Source organism: Panthera onca (assembly GCF_046562875.1).
Source record: "Panthera onca isolate mPanOnc1 chromosome E1 unlocalized genomic scaffold, mPanOnc1 haplotype 2 h2.Chr16_ul_6, whole genome shotgun sequence".
Lineage (NCBI taxonomy): Eukaryota > Metazoa > Chordata > Mammalia > Carnivora > Felidae > Panthera > Panthera onca.
In genome coordinates, this window is record NW_027675820.1 from 840001 (window position 1) to 866500 (window position 26500).

The following is a 26500-nucleotide window of genomic DNA, read 5'->3' on the forward strand; positions in this document are numbered from 1 at the left end:
GGCTGGAGGCATTACCCTTCTTGATTTCAAACTATTATTACAAGGCTCATCAAGCAGTATGGTACAGCATAAAAATAGATACATGGGCCAAGAGAACAGAATTGAGAGCCTGGAAATAAAACTTCACATATACAGTCAACTGTCAACAAGGCAGCCAAGAATACTCAATAGGGAAAGGATAGTCTCTGATATAATGGTATTGGGAAAACTGGATAACCACACGCAAAAGGATGAAACTGTGCCATAATCTCATACCACTCACAAAAATGAACTTGAAATGGATTAAAGACTTAAATGTAGGACCTGAAAACTGTAAAAATTCCAGAAGAAAACATAGGGAAGAAAGCTCCTTGACATGAGTCTTGGCAATTATTTTTTTAGATAGGACACAAAAAGCACAAGCAAAAAAAAAAAAAAAAAAGAAAGAAAGAAAGAAAGAGAAAGAAAAAGAAAAGAAAAAATTACTAAGTGGGACTACATCACACCAAAAGGCCTCGGCCCAGAAAAAGAAACAATCAAACAAATGAATAGGCAACTTACAGAATGAGAGAAAATATTTTCAAACTGCATTTCTGGTAAGGGGTTAATATTCAAACTATATAAGGAACTTGTACATTCAGTAGCAAACCCCCCAAAAATCCAGGGAAAAAATGGGCAAAGAAACTGAATGGCCATCTTTTTAAAGAACACACACAAATGGCCAATAGGTACATGAAAAGGTGCTCAAAATTACTAATCATCAGGGAAATGCAAATCAAAACCATAATGAGATATCACCTCACACTTGTTAGAATGGCTATCATCAAAAAGATAAGAGATAACAAATGTTGATGGAGATGTGGAGAAAGGGAAACCCTTGTTCACCGTTGGTGGGAATATAAATTGGTGCAACCACTGTGGAAAACAGTACAGAGGTTCCTCAAGTAATGAAAAATAGAGTTACCATATAATCCAGCAATCCCACAGCATATGATTCAAAATCCCACTTTGAAAGAGGATTTCAAAAAGATATCTGCACTCCCATGTTCATTGAAACATTAATCACAATAACCAAGATATGTCTCTATCAACAGATGATTAGAGAAAGATGTGGTATATTATATACAATAGAAAATTATTCAGCCATGAGAAAAAAGGAAATCTTGCCATTTGTGACATGGATAAACTTTGAAGGCGTTGTGCTAAGTGAAATAAGTTGGACAGAGAAAGACCAATACTATATGATATCACTTGCATGTGGAATCTAAAAAAACTGAACTCACAGAAACAGTAAAATTGTGGTTATGAGGGGCTGAGGGAGGAGGTGGGGAAATGGGGAGGTGTTAGGTTAAAGGTACAAACTCCCATTTCTAATGTGAGTAAATTCTGAGACTATAATACAGAATGGTGATTATAGTTAATAACACTGTCTTACATACTTGAAAGTTCCTAAGAGAGTAGATCGTAAATGTTTTCACCATAAAAAAGAAAGGTAATTATGTGATGCAACAGGGGTGTTAGTTATGGCATAAACGTTTTGCAATATACAAGTATATAAAATCAACAGGTTTACACCTTAAACTTACACAACGTTATATGTTGACTGCATCTCAATAAAGATGAAAACAATAAATATCTCTTAAAAAGTAAAGGGGGAATGTCAGTGCTCACCATCATCTGGCAATCTTTCTATCAGATCCATGAATTCTCCTTCTGTGATGCTGATTCCCATGTTTTCTAAAAGAGTGTCCAGCTTATTGACATCAACACTGCCTCCTAAGTAAGGAGCAGGAAAGGAATATAGTAAAACAATCTTTCTAAAACTGGGGCCGTGCATTCACTCTACTGTGTTATTATTCCTCTTTATCAAGCATATGTTTTATTATAATAAGGAACACTTCACATATTTCTTAGCATTATTGTTAAGATTTTCAAGGCAAACACCAAAAATCCAGTTTTGTTCAGTGAATAGGACAATAAACTTCCTTTCACTTTTATGTTAGGATTCTGAAAAGCCAGAGCTAGAGGCGACTGACATAATATTCTATAAAACAAGAGGTATTTTTGTTGCCTGCACTTTCAAATTATTTGCCTTTACTTTTGATTGAAATCTTTACCTGACAGCATTCATTCTTCACCTTTTGCTTCGTACTTTATTTTGTTTCTTTGGGGCTAAGGTAGGAAAATCCCAGACAGTTTAACACTTTCTGTAAAGTATTAGTGCAGGAAACTACTTGGTTTACCTGATAAAATGCAGATCTACTAAAGAAACATAAATAAAGACACAACTATATAGGAAAGGACGATTCCGATTTTAACGACACAACTAAAGGTTTCAGATTCTGTCTTTTCACAGTGCTTCTTACTCACGTTTGAGAGACTTTAGGCCCTTCATCAACCTTTTCTTATACACTTTTCCATCAGCTATAAAAAATGGGTATTTTGAAAACAGAGTCAGAAAGAAAGAGTTTAGAAATCTTCGAGTAAGGAACATTTCAAATTACAAACAGATAAATAGATACACCAAAATGTTTGCTCTCAGGGGTAAAGGAGTAAATGGGAAATCATAATCATGAGATACTCTTTTTTGTTGTTGTTCTTCTGTATTGAGAATGTAGGGACAATAACAGCCTCAAATACTGTTTGTGGGAGTTCAAATTATAAATATTCTGAAAGGCAAGTGAGAAGACAAAATATCTTCCATTCTGTAAGTCTACTTAAAGGAATTTCATCTCAAAAGATTTCAGAATGCTTACAAAGATTTATCCACAAGGCTGTCAAATAAAAAAAGGACATATATTCAAAGATGGAAAACTGTAAAATATACATCTCATTTTTCACGGTAGCTATCACTTTGAGTTGGGAATAGAGAGGTTTTATTTTCACTTATCTACACTATCAAGGTTTCTATGATAAATACGTTACCATTGTGAAGACATAACAGTTATAAATAAATTAATAACACATAAATATTATCTATCAATCTAGTATCTACTGTGCACTAGAAGGAAATGTATGAAAATATTAATAATGATTATCTTTGGGTTAGAGGACTAAAAGCATTTTTTATGAAATTTTTTGTTGTAGTTAAGAACTATGGCCTTTTCTCAATGTGCCATATTACCCACTTATTGATAAACTATATATTCGATGCTGCAGAAACACACAACTATTAGTTGGTGCTGGGAAAACTGGACACCTTCCTCTCTTTCTTTTTTCTTTTTTTTAAATGCTTTTTTTTTTTTTTTAAATCCAGCTGATCAGTAACCTGAGGGCTGAGTAATGAATTTTTCCTTTGATAGCAACTCATAACTGAAAAGGCTTAGACAGATGATTTTTATTTTTTTTTATTTTTTAATTTATTTTATCTTATTTTTTATTTTTAGACAGATGATTTTTAAATCAAAATCCAAGTGGTGAGATTTTTCTGTGTATTTGCATTAGCTTTTTAACAGTTTTCAAGCATTTTTAATTTATTTTGTAATTTTTCATATACTTCTACAAAACTAGTCTTTCTAAAACACCAAAATAGCACCCATAAGACTCACCATCAAGTGGCAGTGTCTTCAGCAAGTTCAAATGTTCATTAGGTGTGAGCTTGATCCCCAAGTTTTCGAAAACACTTTCAAGTCTATTGGCATCAACTTTGTCTCCTTTGAAAGAAAAACGGATTGTTGACACATGGAAATTTTAGGACATTATAATGATCCAAAATAATGAAACGGCTGACTTAGAAGAATACCATCCTCACTTTCATATTCTCATATATTCTAATAGTGTTTAAGAATAATGAGGCAAAACTTATTCCTTGATTCTTCGTAAAGACAGAGTGGCCTCCTAAGACTAATGGCAAGACACCATAGAAGAAAATGGTTATATAATTGGCTAGTAATTTAGGATATTTAATCTGTTTTTCTCTTTTTAATGTTGAATCATGTGATTATTATTTAAAGCAGAATATTTTCTAAACTTATTCATCTTCCTATATTCTGTGCCTATTTGGCTACTCAAGCCAGTAGTCATTAACTCAAAAGCTTATAGGAGCCTAGACAAAGAAGGAATGAGTGAAACTAGCACATGCCTTGTCCCAAGAGAAAATACATCAGTTATTGTGGTGAGGAAATGTAGGGCCAGTGTTGCCTTATCTTACAAAACTTGACTGCAGACTGGATTCAATTCATGGGTGGCCCGTTTGTTAAACCTCTGATTTAAACACTGGTTAGGATCAATATAATACTGGCAGAAACTACAAGAAAATATCATTATTACTTAAATATCACCATTTTCTTTTGTAGCCAAATGCTAGATAATTCAAAGTCAAAGGGAGAAGTAAAGTTGAATGGAAATACTTCATGAAAATATGTAAAATATCAACATTAATAAATTTATGATATAATATTGGGAAAACACTATGCAAAATATAACATAGGGTTAGAATTTAATTAAAAATGTTTAAGTAATGTCTTACTCACCCGAAAAAGATTTCACTTCATTCATCAGCTTTTCCAGATCAACCTTGCCTTTAACTGTAAGGCAAGGAATAAATTGGATAGAAACATGACAATGAGACCAAGAAAATGTGTTGCATAGAGCAGAAAAACTTAGCAGTATTTATTTGCTTTAGAAAATTTAACCTTTTGCAGGTACACGCTTTTAGTTACAAAATAAGTCATGGGGTTGTAATACACAGCACGATGACTATACTTAATACTGAAATATTAATATTTGAAAGTTGCTAAGAGAGTAGATCTTAATTTTTTTTAACGTTTTTTTTTTCCTTTGAGAGAGAGAGAGACAAAGAGAGACCAGGCAGGGGAGAAGGGCAGAGAGAGAGAGAGAGAGAGAGAGAGAGAGAGAGAGAGAGAGAGAGAGTCCCAAGCAGGCTCCAAGCTCAGTATGGAGCCTGATGTGGGGCTCAATCCCAATATCCTGGGATTGTGACCTGAGCTGAAATCCAGAGTCGGATGCTCAATCGTCTGAGCCACCCAGGCACCCTGAGAGATCTTAAAAGTTCTCATCAAAACAAAAAATATTTGTAACTGTATATTATGATGGATGTTAACTAGACTTAATATGGTAATCATTTTGCAATATATACAAATATTGAATCATTATGCCTGAATGTAATGTTATATGTCAGTTATACCTCAATATAAAAAATATAAAAACTGGTTACACATACACACACACACGCACGTGCACATCACACACAAGTGCACACACACTAAAACTTAACCTTTGCTACACCCTTCATAAGAAGGTAGACGAAGAGGGGCACCTGGATGGCTCAGTTGGTTGAGCAGCTGACTTTGGCTCAGGTCATGATCTCACGGTTCATGAGTTCAAGTCCTGCATCAGGCTCTGTGCTGACAGCTCAGAGCCTGGAGCCTGCTTCGGATTCTGTGGTTCCCCCTCTCACTGCCCCTCCCTGCCTCATGCTCTGTCTCTCCATCTCTCTCTCAAAAATAAATAAACATTAAAAAAAAAGAAGGTAGAAGAAGAAAGATGTCAGCTTGAATGATAATAAGCACAATTATTTCCTGAAACAAGTAATACTCCAATATTTCCAATATATTATGCTCAGGGAAGAAAAGTGGCTAATTCCCATCATTTAGTTTCTGAAAAGTGCTTTTTTCCCCATAGTAAAATAATACTCCATGTTAATGAGAAAATCTAGCTATAACCTAGTGTTATAGGAAACACGGTGTAACATGTAGTTATTCATGAATTCAACAAACTTGTTTTTGAGTGCCTACAAAATACTCAAAGAAAAACCAGAAAAGTGTATCAATTACCAATAATGTTGTTAATTCTGTGGTGAGAATTTTTGGACCTTATTCTTTATCTCTCAAAGTATTCTTAGCCACTAATAACTTCTGCATCAATACCAACTACAGGTCAGGGCAAAATGGAAAATGTGTGCTGGTTTACCTGGGTCATTACAAGTAATCAAGTCTGTCATGAAAAAGAGATGGGATCCTTGGAGAGGATTACAATTTCTGGCCTGGCTTTGTACATGGGTCACTGTGGTTTTCTGTTCATCCTTTCCTTTGCCCATCTGGCTTATTACTGGGAAAATTCTGACCCAAGATGAAAGGGCTCTCTGCCATAGGCCGTCTAATTGGGAGGGAATTCTGTTCCATTAAAATATTCCAAGTTCTTCTCAGCAGAGGAGGAATCTACTAGTAAGATTTAAAACATCTGTGTGACAAGGGCATTTTTTAAAACTGAAGTTGATCATTTTCCTTTATTTATAATGTTATTCTTACTCTTTTGTATTTACTTTAATAAAAATTTTGGAAGGGCTTCTGTGAACATGGAGAGTGGAAGATGGCTCATATCCCTTTAACTACCACCTCAAAGCTGTCTGCCTTTGAAATTCAAATGTTGCTGGTCTCTCTAGGCTGCCAGGGCTATGTCAAACCTTCAGCTCTGGTTGTGTCCTGGAAGAAAGAATGGGCATGGGATTCTTTCCCCTCTCAACTAGGGAAGCACCAGAGAGGTGTCAGAGTGCACCAAGAGAACTAGAAAGTAATAGATTTGGGGAAAAGCTTGGCATTTAGAATCCTGAAGACCCTGGTGAAGATCAGTAGAGGCCAGCATGAGGGCATTCCAATTCCTCCGACTCCTAAAAGAGCACGAAGGAAGAAAATAGGTGGGCAGAAACATATATGCTCCTGAGGTGGTAGAAACACAGAGATGTCAAAACAGATGCTTCCTTCTTTTCTAGAAGTTTGAAAGTAATCTTTTATGGAATATGTAATATTAAGTGCTAAAGAATCTTGAAATAGAAAGGAAATTATTTAAGATAGTTTTTTTTTTATTATTGAGAGAGAGAAACACACACACACACACACACACACACACACACACAGAGCAAGCAGAGAAGGGGCAGAGGGAGAGGGAGAGAATCTTAAGAAGGCTCTGTGCTCAGTGCAGAGCCCAATGCAGGGCTCAATCTCACAACTGTGAGATCATGACCTGAGGAGAAATCAAAAGTTGGATGCTTAACTGAATGAGCCACCCAGACACCCCTAAGAGAAATTTTATGAGTTGTTTGTTTGTGGGAGTTAAAACTGTATGGTTGGGGAAGTAAAAGACATTCCCAAGGTCTCATGGTGGGGAGTGGGGGAAATGGTAGGAGGAATAAGAGTCTTCTAAATCACTTATTGTGATTGCGTGGGGGGTCAGAGGGAAGGGATAAAAGTGAAATGAAATATTTGATCGGAAAGGCTATCTTGATGGAGAATAAAGTAGTATTTTATTGCCAGTAATAGTTATTATATGTAAGTATGACAGTGAATGGGAGGAAAAGAAATGTAAGACTTGATGAAATGTGATCCTCCTCTGAAACTTCAGAATTAATTAGGAAGAAAACAAACATAATGAATGACAACTTGAACAAACCAGTGATAATAAGCCTAAGAAAAAAGAAAAAAAAACAACAGAAAATAAGTAATAAACATAAGATTAAATAAACAAAATTAAATATATCCAGTATTACACCAAATCTGAGCAAACTGAAATTTCTCATTAAAAAAGGAACGACAGGGGCGCCTGGGTGGCTCAGTCGGTTGAGCGTCCGACTTCGGCTCAGGTCATGATCTCGCGGTCTGTGAGTTGGACCCCCTCGCCGGGCTCTGTGCTGACCGCTCAGAGCCTGGAGCCTGTTTCAGATTCTGTGTCTCCCTCTCTCTCTGCCCCTCCCCCACTCATGCTCCGTCTCTCTCTCTCTCTCTCTCTCTCTCTCTCTCTCTCTCTCTGTCAAAAATAAATAAACATTACAAAAAAATTAAAAAAAAAAAAAGGAATGATAGGGGCACCTGGGTGGCTTGGTTAAGTGTCTGACTTCGGCTCAGGTCATGATCTTGGCAGTTCGTGGGTTCGAGTCCTGCATCAGGCTCTGTGCTGACAGCTCAGAGCCTGAAGCCAGCTTCGGATTCTGTGTCTCCCTTTCTCTCAGCCCCTCCCATGCTTGTGCTCTGTCTCTCTCTCTGTCTCTCAAGAATGAATAAACTTAAAAAAAATTTTTTTTAAATAAAAAAAATAAAAAAGGAACGATTGTCAGATGGGTTCCTTAAAAACCCAGCTATATGATGATTTCGCAAAATATATTTCAACCAAATGATAAGAAGATTGAAAACAGAGGAATGGGCAAAGATATCTGAGGCATATATACAAGCAAAAAGAAACCCGTACCATCAGTTATTAATATCAAAGTATAACTTAGAGTCAAATCATTAAACAGATATAAAGGGGGACATCAAAAGGTATAGTTTATGAATAATATTATAACAGTCATAAACCTATAAACAAAGATTAATATTTTATCAACATTTATTTAGAATTTGAATATGGATTATGGTCTGATTCAATTTTCTTTTTTTCTGGTTAAGTATTTAATCGTATTCGTTTTCATTTTTAAAATTTATTAATTTTTTAAAAATTTACATCCAAGTTAGTCAATGTATAGTGCAATAATAATTTCAGGAGTAGATTCCAGGGATTCATCCCCTACATATAACACCTAGCGCTCATCCCAACAAGTGTCTGCCTTAATGTCCCTTGCCCAATTAGCCCATCCCCCCACCCACAACTCGTCCACCAACTCTCAGTTTGTTCTCTGTATTTAAGAGTCTCTTATGGTTTGTCCCCCTCCTTGTTTTTATATTATTTTTGCTTCCCTTCTCTTGTGTTCATCTGTTTTCTATCTTAAATTCCACATATGAGAGAAGTCATATGATATTTGTCTTTCTCTAATTTCACTTAGCATAATACACTCTAGTTCCATCCACGTTACTGCAAATGGCAATGGCAAGATTTCATTCTTTTTTGATCACTGAGTAACACTCCATTACACACACACACACACACACACACACACACACACGTACTACATCTTCTTTATTCATTTATCTGTCGATGGATGTTTGGGCTCTTTCCATACTTTGGCTATTGTTGATAGCACTGCTATAAACACTGGGGTGTATGTGCCCCTTCGAAAAGCATTCCTGTATCCTTTGGATAAATACCTAGTAGTGCAATTGCTCAGCTGTAGGGTAGTTCCATTTTTCTTTTTTTTGAGGAAACTCCATACTGTTTTCCAGAATGCCTGCACCAGTTGGCACTCCCACCAGCAGTGCAAAAGGGTTCCTCTTTCTCCACATCCTCACCAACATCTGTCATTGCCTGAGTTGTTAATTTTAGCCATTCTGACAGGTGTGAGGTAGTATCTCATAGTGGTTTTGATTTGTATTTCCCTGATTATGAGTGACGCTGAGTATCTTTTTAAGCCTGTTAGCCATCTGGATGTCTTCTTTGGAAAAATGTCTATTCATGTCTTTTGTCTATTTTTTCACTGGATTATTTATTTTTTGGGTGTTGAGTTTGATAAGTTCTTTGTAGATTTTGGGTACTAACTCTTTATCTGATATGTCGTTTGCAAATATCTTCTCCCATTCCGTCAGTTGCCTTTTAGTTGTGCTGTTTTCCTTGCCGTGCTTAATGAGGTCCCAATAGTTCATTTTTGCTTTTGTTTCCCTTGCCTCTGGAGACATGTCAAGTAAGAAGTTGCTGTAGCTGAGGTCAAAGAGGTTTTTTCCCGCTTTCTCCTCTAGGATTTTGATGGCTTCCTGTCTTTCGTCCATTTTGAGTTTATTTTTGTGTGCGGTGTAAGAAAGTGGTCCAGGTTTTTTCTTCTGAATGTCACTGTCCAGGTTTCCTAACACCATTTGCTAAAAACATTGTCTTTATCCCATTGGATATTCTTTCCTGCCTTGTCAAAGATTAGTTGGCCGTACGTTTGTGGGTCCATTTCTGGGTTCTCTATTCTGTTCCATTGATCTATGTGTCTGTTTTTGCGCCAATACCATACTGTCTTGATGATTACATGTTTGTAATACAGCTTGAAGTCTGGGATTGTGATGCCTCCAGCTTTGGTTTTCTTTTTCAGGATTGCTTTGGCTATTTGGGGTCTTATCTGGTTCCATACAAATTTTAGGATTGTTTGTTCTAGCTCTGCGAAGCATGCTGGTGTTATTTTGATAGGGATTGCACTGAATATGTACATTGCTTTGGGTAGTATCAACATTTTAACAATATTTTTTCTTCCAATCCAGGAGCATGGATATTTTTCCTTTTGTGTGTGTGTTCTCTTCAATTTCTTTCATAAGCTTTCTATAGTTTTCAGCGTATAGATTTTTCACATCCTTGGTTAGGTTTATTCTTCAGTATTTTATGGTTTTTGGTGCAACTGTAAGTGGGATTGATTTCTTGATTTCTCTTTCTGCTGCTTCATTATTGTGTAGTGAAATGCAAGTGATTTCTGTGCATTGATGTTATATCCTGCGACTTTGCTGAATTCATGGGTCAGTTCTAGCAGTTTTTTGGGGGAAATCTTTTGGGTTTCCACATAAGAGTATCATGTCATCTTTGAAGAGTGAAAGTTTTACTTCCTCCTTGCTGATTTGGATGCTTTTATTTCCTCATGTTTTCTGATTGCTGAGGCTATGACTTCCAATACTATGTTGAATAACAGTGGTGAGAGTGGACACCCCTGTCGTGTTGCTGACCTTAGGGGGAAAGCTCTCAGTTTTTCTCCATTGAGGATGATATTGGCAGTGGATCTCTCATATATGGCTTTTATGATCTTGAGGTATGATCCTTCTATCCCTACTTTCTTTAGGGTTTTTTACCAAGAAAGGATGCTGTATTTTGTCAAATGCTTTCTTTGCATCTATTGAGAGGATCATGTGGTTCTTATCCTTTCATTTATTAATGTGATGTATCACATTGATTTGTGGATATTGAACCAGTCCTGTATCCCAGGTATAAATCCCACTTGATTGTGAATGAATAACTCTTTTAATGTATTGTTGGATCTGGTTGGCTAGTATCTTGTTGAGAATTTTTGCATCCATGTTCATCAGGGAAATTGGTCTGTAGTTCTTTTTTTAGCGGGGGCTTTGCCTGGTTTTGGAATCAAGGTAATGCCGGCCTCGTAGAATGAGTTTGGAAGTTTCCCTTCCATTCTTTTTTTTTTGGAACAGCTTCAAAGGAATAGGTGTTAACTCTTCTTTAAATGTTTGGTAGAATTCCCCTGGAAAGCCATCCAGCCCTGGACTCCTGTTTTTTGGGAGATTTTTGATTGCTGATTCAATTTCTTTACCAGTTATGGGTCTGTTCAAATTTCCTTTTCTTCCTGATTCAGTTTTGGTAGTTTATTTGTTTCTAGGAATTTGTCCATTTCTTCCAGATTGCCCAAGTTGTTGGCATGTAATTGCTCATGATATTCTTATTATTGCTTGTATTTCTGCAGTGTTGGTTGTGGTCTCTCCTCTTTCATTCATGATTTAATTTATTTGGGTCCTTTCCTTTTTCTTTTTGATCAGTCTGGCTACAGTTTTATCCATTTTGTTAATTCTTTTAAAGAACCACCTCCTGGTTTCATTGATCTGTTTTACTGTTTTTTTTCTATTTCAATATCATTGATTTCTGCTCTAATCTTTATTATCTCCCTTTTTCTGCTGGTTTAGGTTTTTTTTTTTTTTTTCATTTTTTTGTTTTTGTTTTTGTTTGTTTGTTTTTGCTGTTCTTTTCCCAGCTCTTTTAGGTGTAACGTTAGGTTGTGCATTTGAGACCTTCCTTCCTTCTTTAGGAAGGCCTGGATTGCCATATATTTCCCTCGAGTGACTGCCTTTGCTCCATCCCAGAGGTTTTAGACTGTCGTGTTTTCATTTTCATCGGCTTCCATGTACTTTTTAATTTCCTCTTTAAATTCCTGATTAACCCATTCATTCTTTAGTAGGATGTTCTTTAATCTCCAAATATTCATGGTCTTTCCAAATTTTTTCTTTTAGTTGACTCTGAGTTTCATAGCATTGTGGTGTAAAATCATGCAAGGTATGATTTTGATCTTTCTGTACTCATTGAGGGCTGATTTGTGTCCCAGCATGTGATCTACTCTGGAGAATGATCCTTGTGCACTCGAGAAGAATGTGTGTTCTGCTGCTTTAGGATGAAAAGTTCTGAATATATCTGTTAAGTCCATTCAGTCCAGTGTGTCATTCAAAGCCATTGTTTCCTTGTTGATTTTCTGCTGACGTGGTATGTCCATTGTTGTGAGTGGGGTGTTGAAGTCTCTTACTATTACGGTATTATTATCAATGAATTTATGTTTGTGATTGATTTACATATTTGGGTGGAAACGTTGGTGACACAAATATTTACAACTGTTAGATCTTCTTGGTGGACAGACTCCTTAATTACGATATAATGACTTTCTTCATCTCTTGTTATGGTGTTTATTTTAAAATCTAGTTTGTCTGATATAAGTATGTCTACTCCAACTTTCTTTTGATGACCATTAGCATGATAGATGGTACTCCATTCCCTTACTTTCAATCTGTCAGTGTGTTTAGGTCTAAAATGAGTCTCTTATAAACAGCATATAGATGGATCTTTTTTCTTATCCATTCTGATACCCTATGTCTTTTGATTGGATATTTAGATATCCAATTCAGATATCCAATTTAGATATCCAATCTAAATTGATATTTAGAGTGAGTACTGAAAGATATGAATTTAGAGCCATCGTGTTGCCTGTAGAGTTGGTGTTTCTGGTGATAATCTCTGGTCCTTTCCATTCTTTGTTGCTTTTGGTCTTTTTTTGTTTTATCTTTTCTCCAAAGAGCCCCCTTAAAATTTCTTGCAGGGCTGGTTTAGCGGTCACAAACTCCTTTAGTTATGTTTGTCTGGGAAACCCTTTCTCTCTCCTTCTATTTTGAATGACAGCCTTGCTGGATAAATAATTCTTTGCTGCGTATTTTTCCTATTCAGCATGTTGAATATATCCTGCCACTCCTTTCTTGCCTGCCAATTTTCTGTGGATAGGTCTGCTGTGAATCTGATCTGTCTTCCCTTATAGATCTACGACTTTTTTCCCCCTTGCTGCTTTCACAATTCTTTCCTTGTCTGTGTATTTTGTGAATTTTACTATGACATGCCTTGTTGATGGTCCGTTTTTGTTGAGTCTAATGGGAGTTTTCTGTGCTTCTTGGATCTTGATGTCTGTGTCCTTCCCCAGATTAGGAAAGTTTTCTGCTATAATTTGCTCACATAAACCTTCTGCCCCTTTCCCCTCTTTTCATCTTCTGGGACTCCTATGATTCAGATGTTATTCCTTTTTAATAAGTCACTGAGTTCTCTAAGTCTTGTATCATGCTCTTTTGCCTATATCTCTCTCTTTTTTTTCTGCTTCATTATTCTCCATAATGTTGTCTTCTATATCGCTCTTTGCTTCTCCGCTTCATCCATTTTTGCCGCTGTGGCATCCATTTGAGATTGCATCTCAGTTATAGCATTTTTAATTATGTCCTGACTAGATTTTACTTCTTTTATCTCTGCAGAAAGGGATTCTCTACTTTTTCAACACCAGCTAGTGTTTTTATTATCATGGTTCTAAATTCTACATCAGACATCTTGCTTATATCTGTGTTGATTAAGCCCTTGGCTGTCATTTCTTCTTGTTCTTTCTTTTGGGGTGAATTCCTTCGCTTTGTCATTTTAGAGGAAGAAAAATTAATTAAATAAAAAATAAAAATTAAAAAATTGAAGACAAAATATCAAATGAAGGAAGATAGATCCTATATGTGTTTTGGTCTGCTTCTTAAAAGAAGCTTGATAGAATAGAAGCAAGAAGGGGGAAGAAAAGGGGGAAAAAAGGTAAGAAAATTTATATAATAAAATTAAAGAAAATGAAATGGAAGAAAGTATTTTTAAAAATAAAGAATAAGGTATAAAAAATAAAAATAAAATTTTCTCTTTCTGTATCCAAGAAAGAGGAAAAACAGAAAACAATTTAAGCAAAAACAGAAGGAAAGAAAATGAAGAAATAAATGAACCATCAAGTGGAATGAAACCTGAATGAAGTTATATCCAGTTTCCCCTAGAACTGGAACTACGAAGTCTTCTTTAGACCGTACACTAAACAGGTGGAGTGACTTGTGCTGGTCTTCTAGGAGATGTGCCTGGAAGCGCAGTTGGGTGGGGCTTGGTGTAACGGTCTGTTCTCCACTAGGTGGCGCTGCTTAGCTTGCTGGGGTGGATCAGTGTGGTGAGCATGTGCGTGCAAGGGAGAGGTGGCTTCGCCCAGCTCCCTAGTCTCTGGCATAGGAACTTTGTGCTTTCGCTGACACAATCAAGCACCCCTCCTTTGTCTCAGGCCTTCCTCGACTCCCTGTCCCTACCCGGTCTGTGTCCAAGCTGTCCACCTGCCAGGTGGCACCTCCCTCTAGAGTTTATCTCAGATGGAGCTGTGTTTCAAAACCCCAGACACTTGAGAGACCCCTGAGGCTGGGACCCGTGCCAACTCTGGGGAGAGTCTTGCTGAGCAATGGCCAGGTGCTGACTTGCCCCAGAAGACATTTGTGCGATCGTGCAGTGGCAGAGGGTCAGGGATTACGGCAAACCACAACACACAGCCGGTTCCAGGTTTCATCGTACTCTGACGTCCAATACCAGCAAACGTGGCTGCTCTCTGGGGTCTGACGGGACTTTTGCCCATGGGGAGGCCATATGGCCTCTACCAAATGCACCCCAAGTAGGAGAACTGCTTCTCCTTATTGGCACAAGGACCCGTCAAACCCCACTACCTGCCCCTGGGGATTTGCCCTACTTCCTCACCAGAGCACCACCAGGCACTGACCTCCAGAACTTCAGGCTCTGTGCTCCACTGTTTATAGAATCCTGGTGGTACTGACACCCTCTCCTTTCTTCCCATCAATAGATTTGGGGGGGGGGGCAGATTTCTTGTTCAGTCCCCTGAGAGTGTTTTCACTCTTTCTCTTTCTCTCCAGCTACTTTCAGGGAAGTGTTGTTCTTCCATGATCGTGATGGACCACGCTCTCTTCCTCTCTTTTCTCTGTCCTCTCTCAGCAAAAACAGCTCCCTACCCTCTGTGGCTTTTCTCTCCCCCAGTCCACCTCTCCACACTGTGTACCTGCTGAGTTCTGTGGCTCAAGTTATGCAGATTGTTGTGTTGATCCTCAGCTCAGTTTCCTAGGTGCTTGACGTGGTTTGCTGCTGATCTAGCTGCGCTTCAGGGATGAGGCAAGCTCAGGGTCCCCATGCTGCTCCACTGTCTTAACTCCCACCAAAACAAATCACTGACACAGACAATACCAGAGATGAATCTAAAACACATATGCTGAGTAAAAGGAGCTGTGGCAGAACATATGTTTCAAGGATGGCTGAGACATAGATTTCCCGCCCCACACGATCTTATTACAGTGTGACTGATACATCTCCCACCAAAAGCTTAGACTGAATCTGGGCAGGGTCTTGTGATTGCTTCAGTAACAGCATTTGGTGGAAGGGAGGCTCTGTGACTTCTGTGACTTCACTGGGCTACAGATTTAGAGGAGAACTGTTTTAAGTTGCTTGCAATAGACTTTTCCCCATAGGACCCATGTGAAGGTGAGACACAGACAAACACTGAGATGGCGGCCATGTAGTGCAGGGATACTCTGGCCATATTAACAAAGAAAAGTAACAACAACATTACAGATAGCCACAGCTATACTAAGTACCCTTTTTATAAATACTGATGTCACGCATTAGCAAATGTGGCCAAAGAGCTCAATTGTAATTTGAGCAATACCTATCAATTCTCCCTTACTCTGTAGGGAAAAAAAGGTAAGGTTGAGTGAAAAAGTCAAGTTATCTTGAAATCTTTCTCTAGTGTGCGTGTGAAACCAGCGACAGACAGGATGCGTTCTTTCTTTGGACCTGAGTTTTTTTCCCCAAGCTTTTCAGAATGCCTTCTTGATGTCAAACAAGCATTTTGAATGATTGTTATAAATAGGCTTACAAAAGTAGTTTTTCTGGAGTGTTCAGTGGCATCCAAAATGCTCACCATTAACTGGCAGATTTTGCATTATGTCTTTAAGCTCCTTTTCAGTGAGGTCCATGCCCATAGCTCCCAAAACTTCATCCACTTTACTGGAATCAATCTTCCCTCCTTATGGAAAAAGAAGTATACAGGTAACAGTTAATGTCCCTAAAATGTGGGATAAACCCTCACCTCCAGAGGATTATGGTTATCATGTTCCTCCAAAAAACCAAAGCCTGATGAGATCTTTACAGGAGGACAGAGTCAATAATAAGAGTTTGAGTTTGAGTTTATTGTTTTAATTTTAATCTTAATATAAGCACGCCCAGTATAAAAACTGAAAGGTGACAGAATGACTTCTCAGAGAATTCTAGTAGGGTGATAACAATTCCAGCTTTTCTAACCACTATTGTCTCATTTTGATTGTGTTCGTTTTTACAATTAATGTCTAGTTATGTTAAGGCATGCTGTTTTTCCATTACCATTTAAAATTTTTTAAAATTTAAGTAAAAAGTAAATCAGTATCAGTGAAAATATTAATAGTAGTACAAATAGTGTGTGGATTTGGTAGAAATCATGAAGGTGGTATTCGGAACCTTGCTTAGACATGACCTTTTTCCTGGCCTGCTCCCTGTCTATCTATTCAGTCCCATGTTCTTTCAGTTTCTTGGAGACTTTCTAGCACTCTCTTGCTCTCTTGGTCTAAATGTCAGATTAGTAGTCTTTTGTTGCTGAATAAACTAACTGAAGAGGTGCTAATTTTCCCTTTACTTTTGCTATGTTTCCTGGGCTCTGATAATTTCTACTTCTGTCAAAGTTTGAAAAATCCCGAGAAAGCATAGGAATTCTTTCCAAGTTACAACATAAAAGATGATCTCCTAAAGAACACGATCATCCACAAAAGAAACAAAAGTATATAATAATGTGTTAAGTGGCAGAGTTGACAATTTAATCACAAGGAATTAGTCTAAATGCCAAACGTGATGATCTCAGACTCATTTGTGTTTTGTTAAGTTTCTCCCTTACCTTTAAGAAACTTTATACCATCCAGCAACCTTCTTCGATAGACCTTTCCATCTGTAAGGAAAAGGACTATTCAGATCACAGAAGAGCAATGTGGAATTTCATTACTGTCTAGTAAGAAATCAGCAATTTCAGTAAGACATCTTTTGTGAACTGCCTTAGAAATTTTCTGATTTAGTGGCAAATAATGAAATTGTAAGGGATGGGGATACTGACATTCTGCCATCCTGAAAAATATCTTTTACTTTTCTTTTGTGATATTTTCATTTTCCCCTATTAGATCACTCCTTTCTCTTTTTCTCATTTATTCTGGATTAAATTTTACATCTCTTGATAGACTCAAAAGTTATAAGTAATATAACTGAATCCTGATGATAGGAGCCACGATGATACAACGGTTACTTCTCAAACTAAAGATAAATTTGGCACAGAGAAAATTTTAACATATAATAGTCATTTAAAATTATGTAACATGAATCATGAAATTATTTCTGACAAGCAATAAGATAGAGACAATTTTACAAGTTTTCACAAGTTAACAATACACTTCCCTGTATGACTACATTTTTTTTTAAATACTCACTATCAACTGGCAGATTTTTCACCAGTTGTGAGAGTTCTTTATCTGTGAGTTCTATTCCCATGTTTCCTAGAACTGTTTCCATGTCATTGACATCAATTTCCTCTCCTTTAAAAGGACAGAAATGGTAACATGTGAGATTTTAAAGAACCATCTAATTATTCTAAATAATAATGAAATCTCTTATTACTGTTTAATTATTAGCACCAACTACTCAATACATAATAAAGTCAAATGAGTCCTGTTTGACTGTAGTTATGGTAAAATATTAAAGTGTTTATTTCCATAACTTTAGTAATAATAGAGACAAAATAACAGAGTGCATAGTAATGCATTTCATAATATTCTGTTGTGGGAGATTACTAGTAGGTAATAAAACTTTAGTCTCTTTTTATTGCACTAATGTTTTTAGTAAAAATCTGGAAAAAATGAGATTATAGGGCCTAACAAAATATGGCACTATGTTTTGTTGTTAAAGCATCGACAAACCGGAGAAAGACAAATACTTTCTGATTTCAGTCTATGTGGAATTTAAGAAACAAAACAGATGAACACAGGGGAAGGAGAAAAAAAAGGGAGAGGGAGGCAAACTCTTAACTATAGAGAACAAACTGAGGGTTGATGGAGAACGAACTGAGGTGGGCAAGGGATGGGCTAAATGGGTGATGGGTATTAAGGGGGGCACTTGTTATAATGAGCACTGGGTGTTACATAAGTGATGAATCACTAAATTCTACTCCTGAAACCAATATTACACTATATGATAACTAACTAGAATTTAAAGAAAAACTTAAAAAAAAAAAAAGAAAACCCTGAAAAACCAAAGTCCAGGAAATCAGTTTATTAAAAATTATGCCTAATTTATTTACTATTATTTTTAATGCTTATTTATTTTGAGAGAGAGTAAGCAGGGGAGGGGCAGAGAGAAAGGGACAGAGAGAATCCCAAGCAGGCTCCGTGCAGAGCCAGATGCGGGGCTTGATCTCACGAACCGTGAGATCATGACCTGAACCAAAATCAAGAGTCAGACACTTAACTGACTGAGCTACCCAGGTGCCCCAAAATATCATAATTTAAAAGGAATATAAAGTAACAGGGAAGAATATGTGTAAAGAATCAGAATCATATGTATTTGGTAACTTTTTCCTCACCTGTAACATCCTCTACTTTTTCCATAAGTTTTTGCAGATCAACTTTCTTAGAGCCTGTAAGACAAAGTTTAATCAGAGAAGAATAATAACATGGACTCAGAAAAAAGATACATAGGACAGGAGGTTTTTTTTTTTTAATCTAAGATTTTTTTTTTTAAATCTAAGATTTAACCAATCTAAGATTGGTTCCAGAAGATGACCAAGGAAAATAATTCATTAGCAATGAGGACCAAGATTTAATAATAAATAATGAAAAAAAAAAAGATCTTAAATGGTTTCATTAAATAATAAAGATGAAAACTGTCAAAGTTTATTTCACCTAATATTTAAGAAAATTCACGTTATAACTATTCCATGATTCTTAGAAGAAACAATGAATTCAATGCCGACTGTTTCAAGTGTGTTGGGATGTGATTTTTTTCTGAGCAAATTAGGTTATTGTACTCCACAGCTTTTGAACTTTGAAATGAGATGTATAAAAATAACCTTTACCAAAAGATTGACTTTGTTCCAAGAGGTCCTTTAAAATCTTTTGAGATTGAAAACACTGTATGTTGAATGTCCTATCATATTATTCATGTACATATTATTCATGTACAATTTTTCTTCTTCAATTATTAAATGTTCTAACTCTGCCAGGCCCACATTCGTTAGTGGCTTTGTGTGATTTGAGTAATCCTTCAATCTTACTTTCCTCACTTTTTAAAATTATGTATCTCTCAGTATTCGTTAGGATTGTTATCTTGTGTTACCACATGTTGATGCAATGGGCAGGTAGAGACCAATGTTAAGCAGTGAGGGATATTTGATAGGAACTAGTTACTTAAGTGGTCAATTTAGTGATCCGCTGAACCTAATTGGTAGATAAAAAAACAGCCAAAATCCTGTCATTTTACCACACCATTTGTATACATCTTTTTAAAAAAATTTTTAGTGTTTATTTATTTTTGAGAGAGAGAGAGACACACACACACACAGAATGTGAGCAGGGGAGGGGCAGAAAGAGAGACAGACACAGCATCCGAAGCCGGCTCCAGGCTCTGAGCTGTCAGCACAGAGCCTGATGCAGGGCTCAAACTCACAAACCGTGAGATCATGACCTGAGCCGAAGTTGGACGCTTAACCAACTGAGCCACCCAGGCACCCCATGTATTCATCTTAAATTAAAAACAAAATAAATTAAGCTTAAAAAAGTAGAATTTAAAACATACTTTGTGTAACAGGCTAAAAAAAAAAAGAGCGTTTAAGAAAAGGTAAATGTCCCTTCTTTTACCTCTCCTCAGCTTCAGTACCTCTCCTCACTATTACTAACAGTTTTGTGTATAGCCTTCCAGAACTTTCTTATGTTTATAAAGTGTATTACATATATTTTTTAAAAATTGTAATACTACACATATTTTTCTGTTAACTGTCTTTGTTATAGTGACCAGAAAAGAAAGCATCTCAATATCTATGAATAGAGAAATGAGGAATGGCTGAATAATTACATTTCATTTACATTTGTAAATAAAAAAGGCAGATGTTACCACTTTACACTGACAGATTCCTCAGAATGTGCCAATCTACACAGGCTCCTCTTTACACAGGACATACTGCATTATTAAGATTTGACACACGGAGCTTTCTCCTGAAGGCACAGATAGGTGTGTGGCATTTCTAGGTTTTAGTTTTGAGAACCCTGTGTCAATGACAGGTGCACTTAGTGGCTGTCAAATCTTCATATTCTTTTATAAGCGAATAAGCCATCCGGCTCAATGGTCAGAACACAGAGAGGACTGTATTTGGCAGGTACACACAACGGCCTTGGCACTGAGGAGTGGAGCCTCTCATGGATGATGTTCTGCACCACGGTGTGAATGGCAGTGATATACGGATCAGCAAAAACAAACAAATAAACAAACAAAAACCACATTGCAGATCCTATTTTTGTAAAACCAGACAACAAAAATCCCTCCCCTTCTCACTAGCATCCACCCCTAGTCCAAGATGTATAAAGAAATAGATGAGAGGTTTTAAAGCAACAAAAATGAACAGCCTTTGGGGCACCTGGGTGGCTCAGTCGGTTAAGCATCACCTTCAGCTCAGGTCATGATCTCACGGTTCCTGGGCATTGGGCTCTGTGCTGACAGCTTGGAGCCTGGAACCTGCTTCGAGTTGTGTGTCTCCCTCTCTGCCCCTCCCCTACTCACATTCTGTCTGGCTCTCTCTCAAAAATAAATAAACATTAACAAAAAAAACACTAAAAAAAAAGAACAGCCTTTTTACCCCCTGAGTTCTTCTGCAAGCTATTCGAATGTCTTCAGGCAACAAATAATTTAAACTTTTGAAACAGTCAAAATTAATCCTGCAAGCACATCTGTTTAAAATCACAGTGTTTTCTATAATGCTCACCACGCAGAAGATCCTTTAACAGATTCAGTTCCTTTTCTGTCAGCTTGACCTCCATAGCTTCTAAAACAGGGTCCAGGTTATTTACATCAATCTTCCCTCCTTGAAAACATGAAAAGGAAAGAAAAAATGGAATGAATACAAAATATTTAGAAAAATTCATGAACGTATATTATTATCTTCAACTAACAGACATTGTTTTCCCCCTTTCCCCCAGTTTTATCTTATTTAAAAATTTTTTTTAATGTTTATTCATTTTTGAGAGGCAGAGAGAGACAGAGCATGGGCAGGGAAGGGGCAGAGAGAGGGAGACACAGAATCTGAAGTAGGCTCCTGGCTGTGAGCTGTCAGCACAGAGCCCGACGCGGGGCTCAAACTCACGAACTGCGAGATCATGACCTGAGCCGAAGTCCATCGCTCAACCCCTGAGCCACCCAGGCGCCCCTCCCCCAGTTTTATTGAATAATTGACATATGACAGTGTATAAGTTTAAGGTGTACAATATATGTATATATATACACTGCAAAATGATTACCACAATAAGTTTAGTTAACACATCTGTCATCTCACATAGTTACATTTTTGGTTGTGTGTATGGTGAGAACTTTTAAATTTACTCTTTTAGCAATTTCCAAAAATATGATAGTGTTGTTAATTATAGTCAACGTGCCTTACATTATATCTCCAGAACTTACCCCTCTTATAGCTGGAAGTTTGCATCCTTTTGACTACCTTCACCTATTCCTCTCCCCAACCCCCTGCCTCTGGCAGCTACCGATCAGGTCTCTGTTTCTATGAGTTTGGTTTTTTAGATTCCACCCATAGGAGGTATCATATAGTATTTGTTTTCTTCTGTCTGACTTATTTCACTTAGCATAATGCCCTCAAGTTTCATCCTTGTTGAAAATGGCAGGCTTTCCTTGTTTTCTGCGGTCAAATAATATTCTATTATGTATTATGTATGTACATATTTATATATATTTATTCTATTTTCTTCATTCATCTGTCAAGAGACATGTTGTGTCTTTGTCTTGGGTATTGCAGATAATGCTGCAATGAACATGGGGGTGCAAATATCTCTTTAAGATAGTAATAGTTGGTGCTGTTACATGAATATACTGCTAAAAGAGAATGACTTCACAATCTAGCATAACTGCTAAAATTTTCAAGCAGAGAACAAAACTACAATATATATGTACAACTCTTTACAAGCTGAGTTACAATTTAAAGAGTTAAAAGCAGGGGCACCTGGGCGGCTCAGTTGGTTGAGCGTCCAACTTCAGCTCAGGTCATGATCTCATGGTTTGTGAGTTCGAGCCCCACGTTGGGCTCTGTGCTGACAGCTCAGAGCCTGGAGCCTGCTTTTGGGTTCTGTGTCTCCCTCTCTCTCTGCTCCCTCCCGCCCCCACTCGCACTCTGTCTCTCTCGGTCTCTCTCTTAAAAATAAAAAAGCATTAAAAAATTAAAAAAAAATAAAGAGTTAAAAGCAGAGTTAGAATTAGAATTTGTTTCCTCAAACGTTAAACATACAGGCCCAGGAAAAAGTTAGGTGGGGCAGGGCTGAGCAAGTGTAACTAAAGAGCAATAACCAGTAATCTCCACCAAGAAGGAGAGATTATAGTCCTTTCCTAAACTCTTACTCTGAGATTGTTTTGTCTGCTTCTGCTCACATTTTGGAGTAAGTCCCAAACCTTCTTCCTTTCTCCTTCCCACCTTCCTCCCTTGCACACGCTTGCCTGCCGTCCTTCCTTCCTTCCTTCCTTCCTTCCTTCCTTCCTTCCTTCCTTTCCTTCCATCTTTATTTCTGTTCATATAATTGTTTCTTCAGAGAAAGCTTCAAAAACACAATGCAGGGGCGCCTGGGTGGCGCAGTCGGTTAAGCCTCCGACTTCAGCCAGGTCACGATCTCGCGGTCCGTGAGTTCGAGCCCCGCGTCAGGCTCTGGGCCGATGGCTCGGAGCCTGGAGCCTGTTTCCGATTCTGTGTCTCCCTCTCTCTCTGCCCCTCCCCCATTCATGCTCTGTCTCTCTCTGTCCCAAAAATAAATTAAAAAAAACGTTGAAAAAAAAAAAAAAAACCACAATGCAGTAGAGAACTTTTCATCTAAGATAAAGTAAGGATTACTACCAGCAAAAACATAGATGTGGTACAAGAAGCAAAATAAGGTGTTATATTCTAGTGATATAAATGTAATGCTTAAGGATATTTCATATGCCTCATCTTTGTGCTTCTTACTCACTTTTATTATACTTCACATCCTTCAGCAACCTGCTTTGAAACACCTTTCCGTGGGCTGTAAGAAAAAGTACAATTCAGATCTCCAGAAAACCAAAACATTACAAATTATATGATTGTAGAAAGATACATTTCAATGATTTGCTTTAAAAATGCATCTATTTTATAGTTATACGATATGGACATTTAAAAATATAAATGTTTGTGGTGCCTGAGTGGCTCAGTCGGTTAAGGATCTGACTCTTGATTTGGGCTCAGGTCATGATCTCAGTCATCAGACTGAACCCCATGTCAGGCTCTGTGCTGACTGTGGAGCCTGCTTGAGATTCTCTCTCTCTCTCTCTCTCTCTCTCTCTCTCTCTCTCTCCCTCCCTCTACCCCTGCCCTGCTCGTGTGCTCTAGATAGATAGATAGATAGATAGATAGATAGATAGATGTTTTCCACAGTGACAAACTTACCCATTCTTTGGAATTAGAGACATTTATTAAACTCTCCCATGGTGCAATTCTAAAAAATACATTAAAATATTTCTTCCTTTTTATTCTACTGATGTCCTCTTTCTCCTTCATTATGTTTCCTTGCTCTTATTGCAAAACTGATACCAATCTGAGAGGATAGTATTAATCACTCAGATTACTATATGGCAATGTAGCGATGAATCTCAGATTGTGTTCCAAGAGGTACTGAAAGAATTTCTTTTCAAGTCAGAAGTGCCTTTATCTATTAATTTATGGCATTTTAAGACAAAACTGTACTACTCAAAGATTGAGAATGGCTCGCACTGACCCATAAAGTCAGGTTTCCTGGAAGGCATGGTGGCATTTATGTGGCATTTATTTACCATCAAGGGGCAGTGTTTTCCTCAGTTGCTTGGCCTCCTCGTCTGTAAGCTCAATCCCCATGTCTTTTAGAGTATTTTGTAGGTCCCTGGAATCAACCTTTTCTCCTTTGAAAAGACAGAATAGTTACAGGTTAAACTATTAACGGACAATCTTATTATTTAACATGGTCTAAACATTTACTTTTGCTGCTCTAGTCCTTTCTCTGATACCAGAATGAAAAGGAAAGATGGAGTGAAAGATTTGCTACTAAAAAGAGTCAAATGCTAAATAAAAAAATAGAATTTGTCCCTCAGTATTAGCAAATGGGATGTATCCCTAACACTGGGAATGATATCACATAGTACAGAAGCAAATCTGGTCATATAATTATCCAGAAATAAGGTCAAGAGACGGTTAGTATGATACAAGACACAATTAACAAAGTATGACATATTTTACTTTACTTTGTTAAAACTATGTAATTAGCTGTTGGTAATGGACTTTTATTTCTAAAGCTCCACCCTGCTTTTGCTGTGATCATCTAGGTTTGGGTCTATAAATAAGAGCCAGGCACTTTTACTGAAAAAAAAGCATCAAAGAATATATGACTTACAATGAAGAAATAGTCCTTTTGTTTTACTTATAAACCCAGATAATGTTAGATTAAGATGTTGATCAGTAGATGCACATATTTATCAAAATGAATACTGAAAGTATGTGAATCTGTAAAGCAGTAGTAGAATTTTGAGAAAATGCTATTAAAATTTTTAGTGTCAATCACAATTTGTTGCAAATCATTTATAACAAATTCTTGCCTGTAAAAGCTTTCACTTCATCCTTCAAAGTTTTCAGAGCAACTGTATTATCAACTGTAACCAAAAAAAACATAACTTGAAGCTCATAAAGTGATATAAAATAGCGTAAGAACGCTCTCCTCCCCTTCAGATTATAACAGCCTTTTGTTACTGGGCATTTTGTTATGCACTTTAAATAGCCATTCAACAAACATTTACTCAGAATATGCTTCAGTATAGAACAGAAGAAAAGATTTAAAATATTAAAAATATACTTATTTAAAAAATGTAAATTTGACTTTCTATTTCATAAAATATCAACTCTTGAATTTGATAACAAAAAGATGAGATTCAAAAGCGGCCATTTTGTAAAGGCAAACTTTGTTATCCTCAGAACTTCGCAGACTCTTCTAGTAGCCACGCCACCTGTGTCCAAATACTACATTCTCAACTTCTTTGTCAGTGTTCTTGTCCCATCTACAATCTGGACCTCTTCTGCGTAGAAAGTTCCCTCGTTCCATTCCTTTCATTGCTAACGGTACATAACACCGAAAGCTCAAAATCCAATGGTATCTCACGTGCTCACCACTGACTGGCAGGTTTTCTTTCAGATCTTCAAGTTCCTGGTCTGTGAGCTTGATTCCCATGTCACCTAGAACGGTTTCCAGGTTTTTGATGTCAACTTTCCCTTAATCAGAAAGAGAAAGGCTCGTGAGGGAAATTTAGTGAGTCTAAAAAAGTTATTTTTAGATTATTTTTTTAAGAGAGTAAGGGTCTTCCTACCAAGACTTGAAGCTAAAATTTTATTACCAAAACACGAATACCACAAAGCCCGACTCTGGACAAATATTTATAATAAGGAGCACAGTAACAGAATCAACATGGCATTTAAGGTTAATGGTAAAATATAGTTAGTGTTCTAATGGGAATTTAGGTTTATAGTGACTTTGTGCTCACCTGTAATAGCTTTCATTCCTTCCATCACGTCATGCAGATCAACATTCCCGTTTGCTACAGAAGTCCAAAAGAGACATGTAGTCAATGACATGAGCTCAGAAAAAGATACACTTTGTTTATAGAGTATAATAAAGTCCAGCTAAATCTGTCTCACAACATAATTTTAATTGATACTCCTTTAAATCGAAGATCAAGATAAATAGATCCTGAATGCTATCTTTGGCACTCACCATCAACTTGTAGGTCTCCTGACAATCCAGCAAGTTCCTCGTCTGTGAGCCCCATTCCCATATTTCCCAAACTAGTATGGAGGTAATTCTTTTTAATCTTCCCATCTTAGGAAAGAGACAGTAAAGCGACATTTGAAAAAAAAAAGTTGTATAATAGTAAAATGTAAAAATGTTTTTTAGGAAAACTATTATTAACTTTAATGAACACATACTATTAAAACAAAAGAAACAAAAGATAAAATATATTTCATGCCTCTGTTATTATTACACTTTGACAAGGCTGAAATCCCAAATAGACTTTTCCACTTAAAGACTCAAATAGAAAGTCAATGGAGTCAGAACTGTATTTCCTTTAGTCTATTCTTGTGGACAAGCCTACAAAGTAAAACAAGGTTAAGGTGCTGGAACAAACAGAACTGCAGACCACTAACTGAATTACTCTGCATAAAAAG

The 26500-nt window shown here is 37.0% G+C and overlaps 1 protein-coding gene across 1 annotated transcript in view; it reads right to left on the reverse strand.

Annotated features, from left to right (window-relative positions):
* Positions 1–24194, reverse strand: part of LOC144614338 (uncharacterized) — a 37354-nt gene extending 13160 nt beyond the window's left edge. The window contains exons 1-11 of the mRNA XM_078437513.1: positions 24088–24194; positions 23250–23303; positions 21014–21112; positions 18623–18676; positions 17475–17579; positions 16895–16945; positions 15893–15997; positions 4452–4505; positions 3528–3632; positions 2350–2403; positions 1651–1755 (exon numbers count right to left, since the gene is read on the reverse strand). Coding sequence (XP_078293639.1) covers positions 1651–1755; positions 2350–2403; positions 3528–3632; positions 4452–4505; positions 15893–15997; positions 16895–16945; positions 17475–17579; positions 18623–18676; positions 21014–21112; positions 23250–23303; positions 24088–24148 — 847 coding nt within the window. The 5' untranslated portion in view covers positions 24149–24194. The remainder of the gene's footprint in view (positions 1–1650; positions 1756–2349; positions 2404–3527; positions 3633–4451; positions 4506–15892; positions 15998–16894; positions 16946–17474; positions 17580–18622; positions 18677–21013; positions 21113–23249; positions 23304–24087) is intronic.
* Between the last annotated feature and the right edge of the window lie 2306 nt (positions 24195–26500).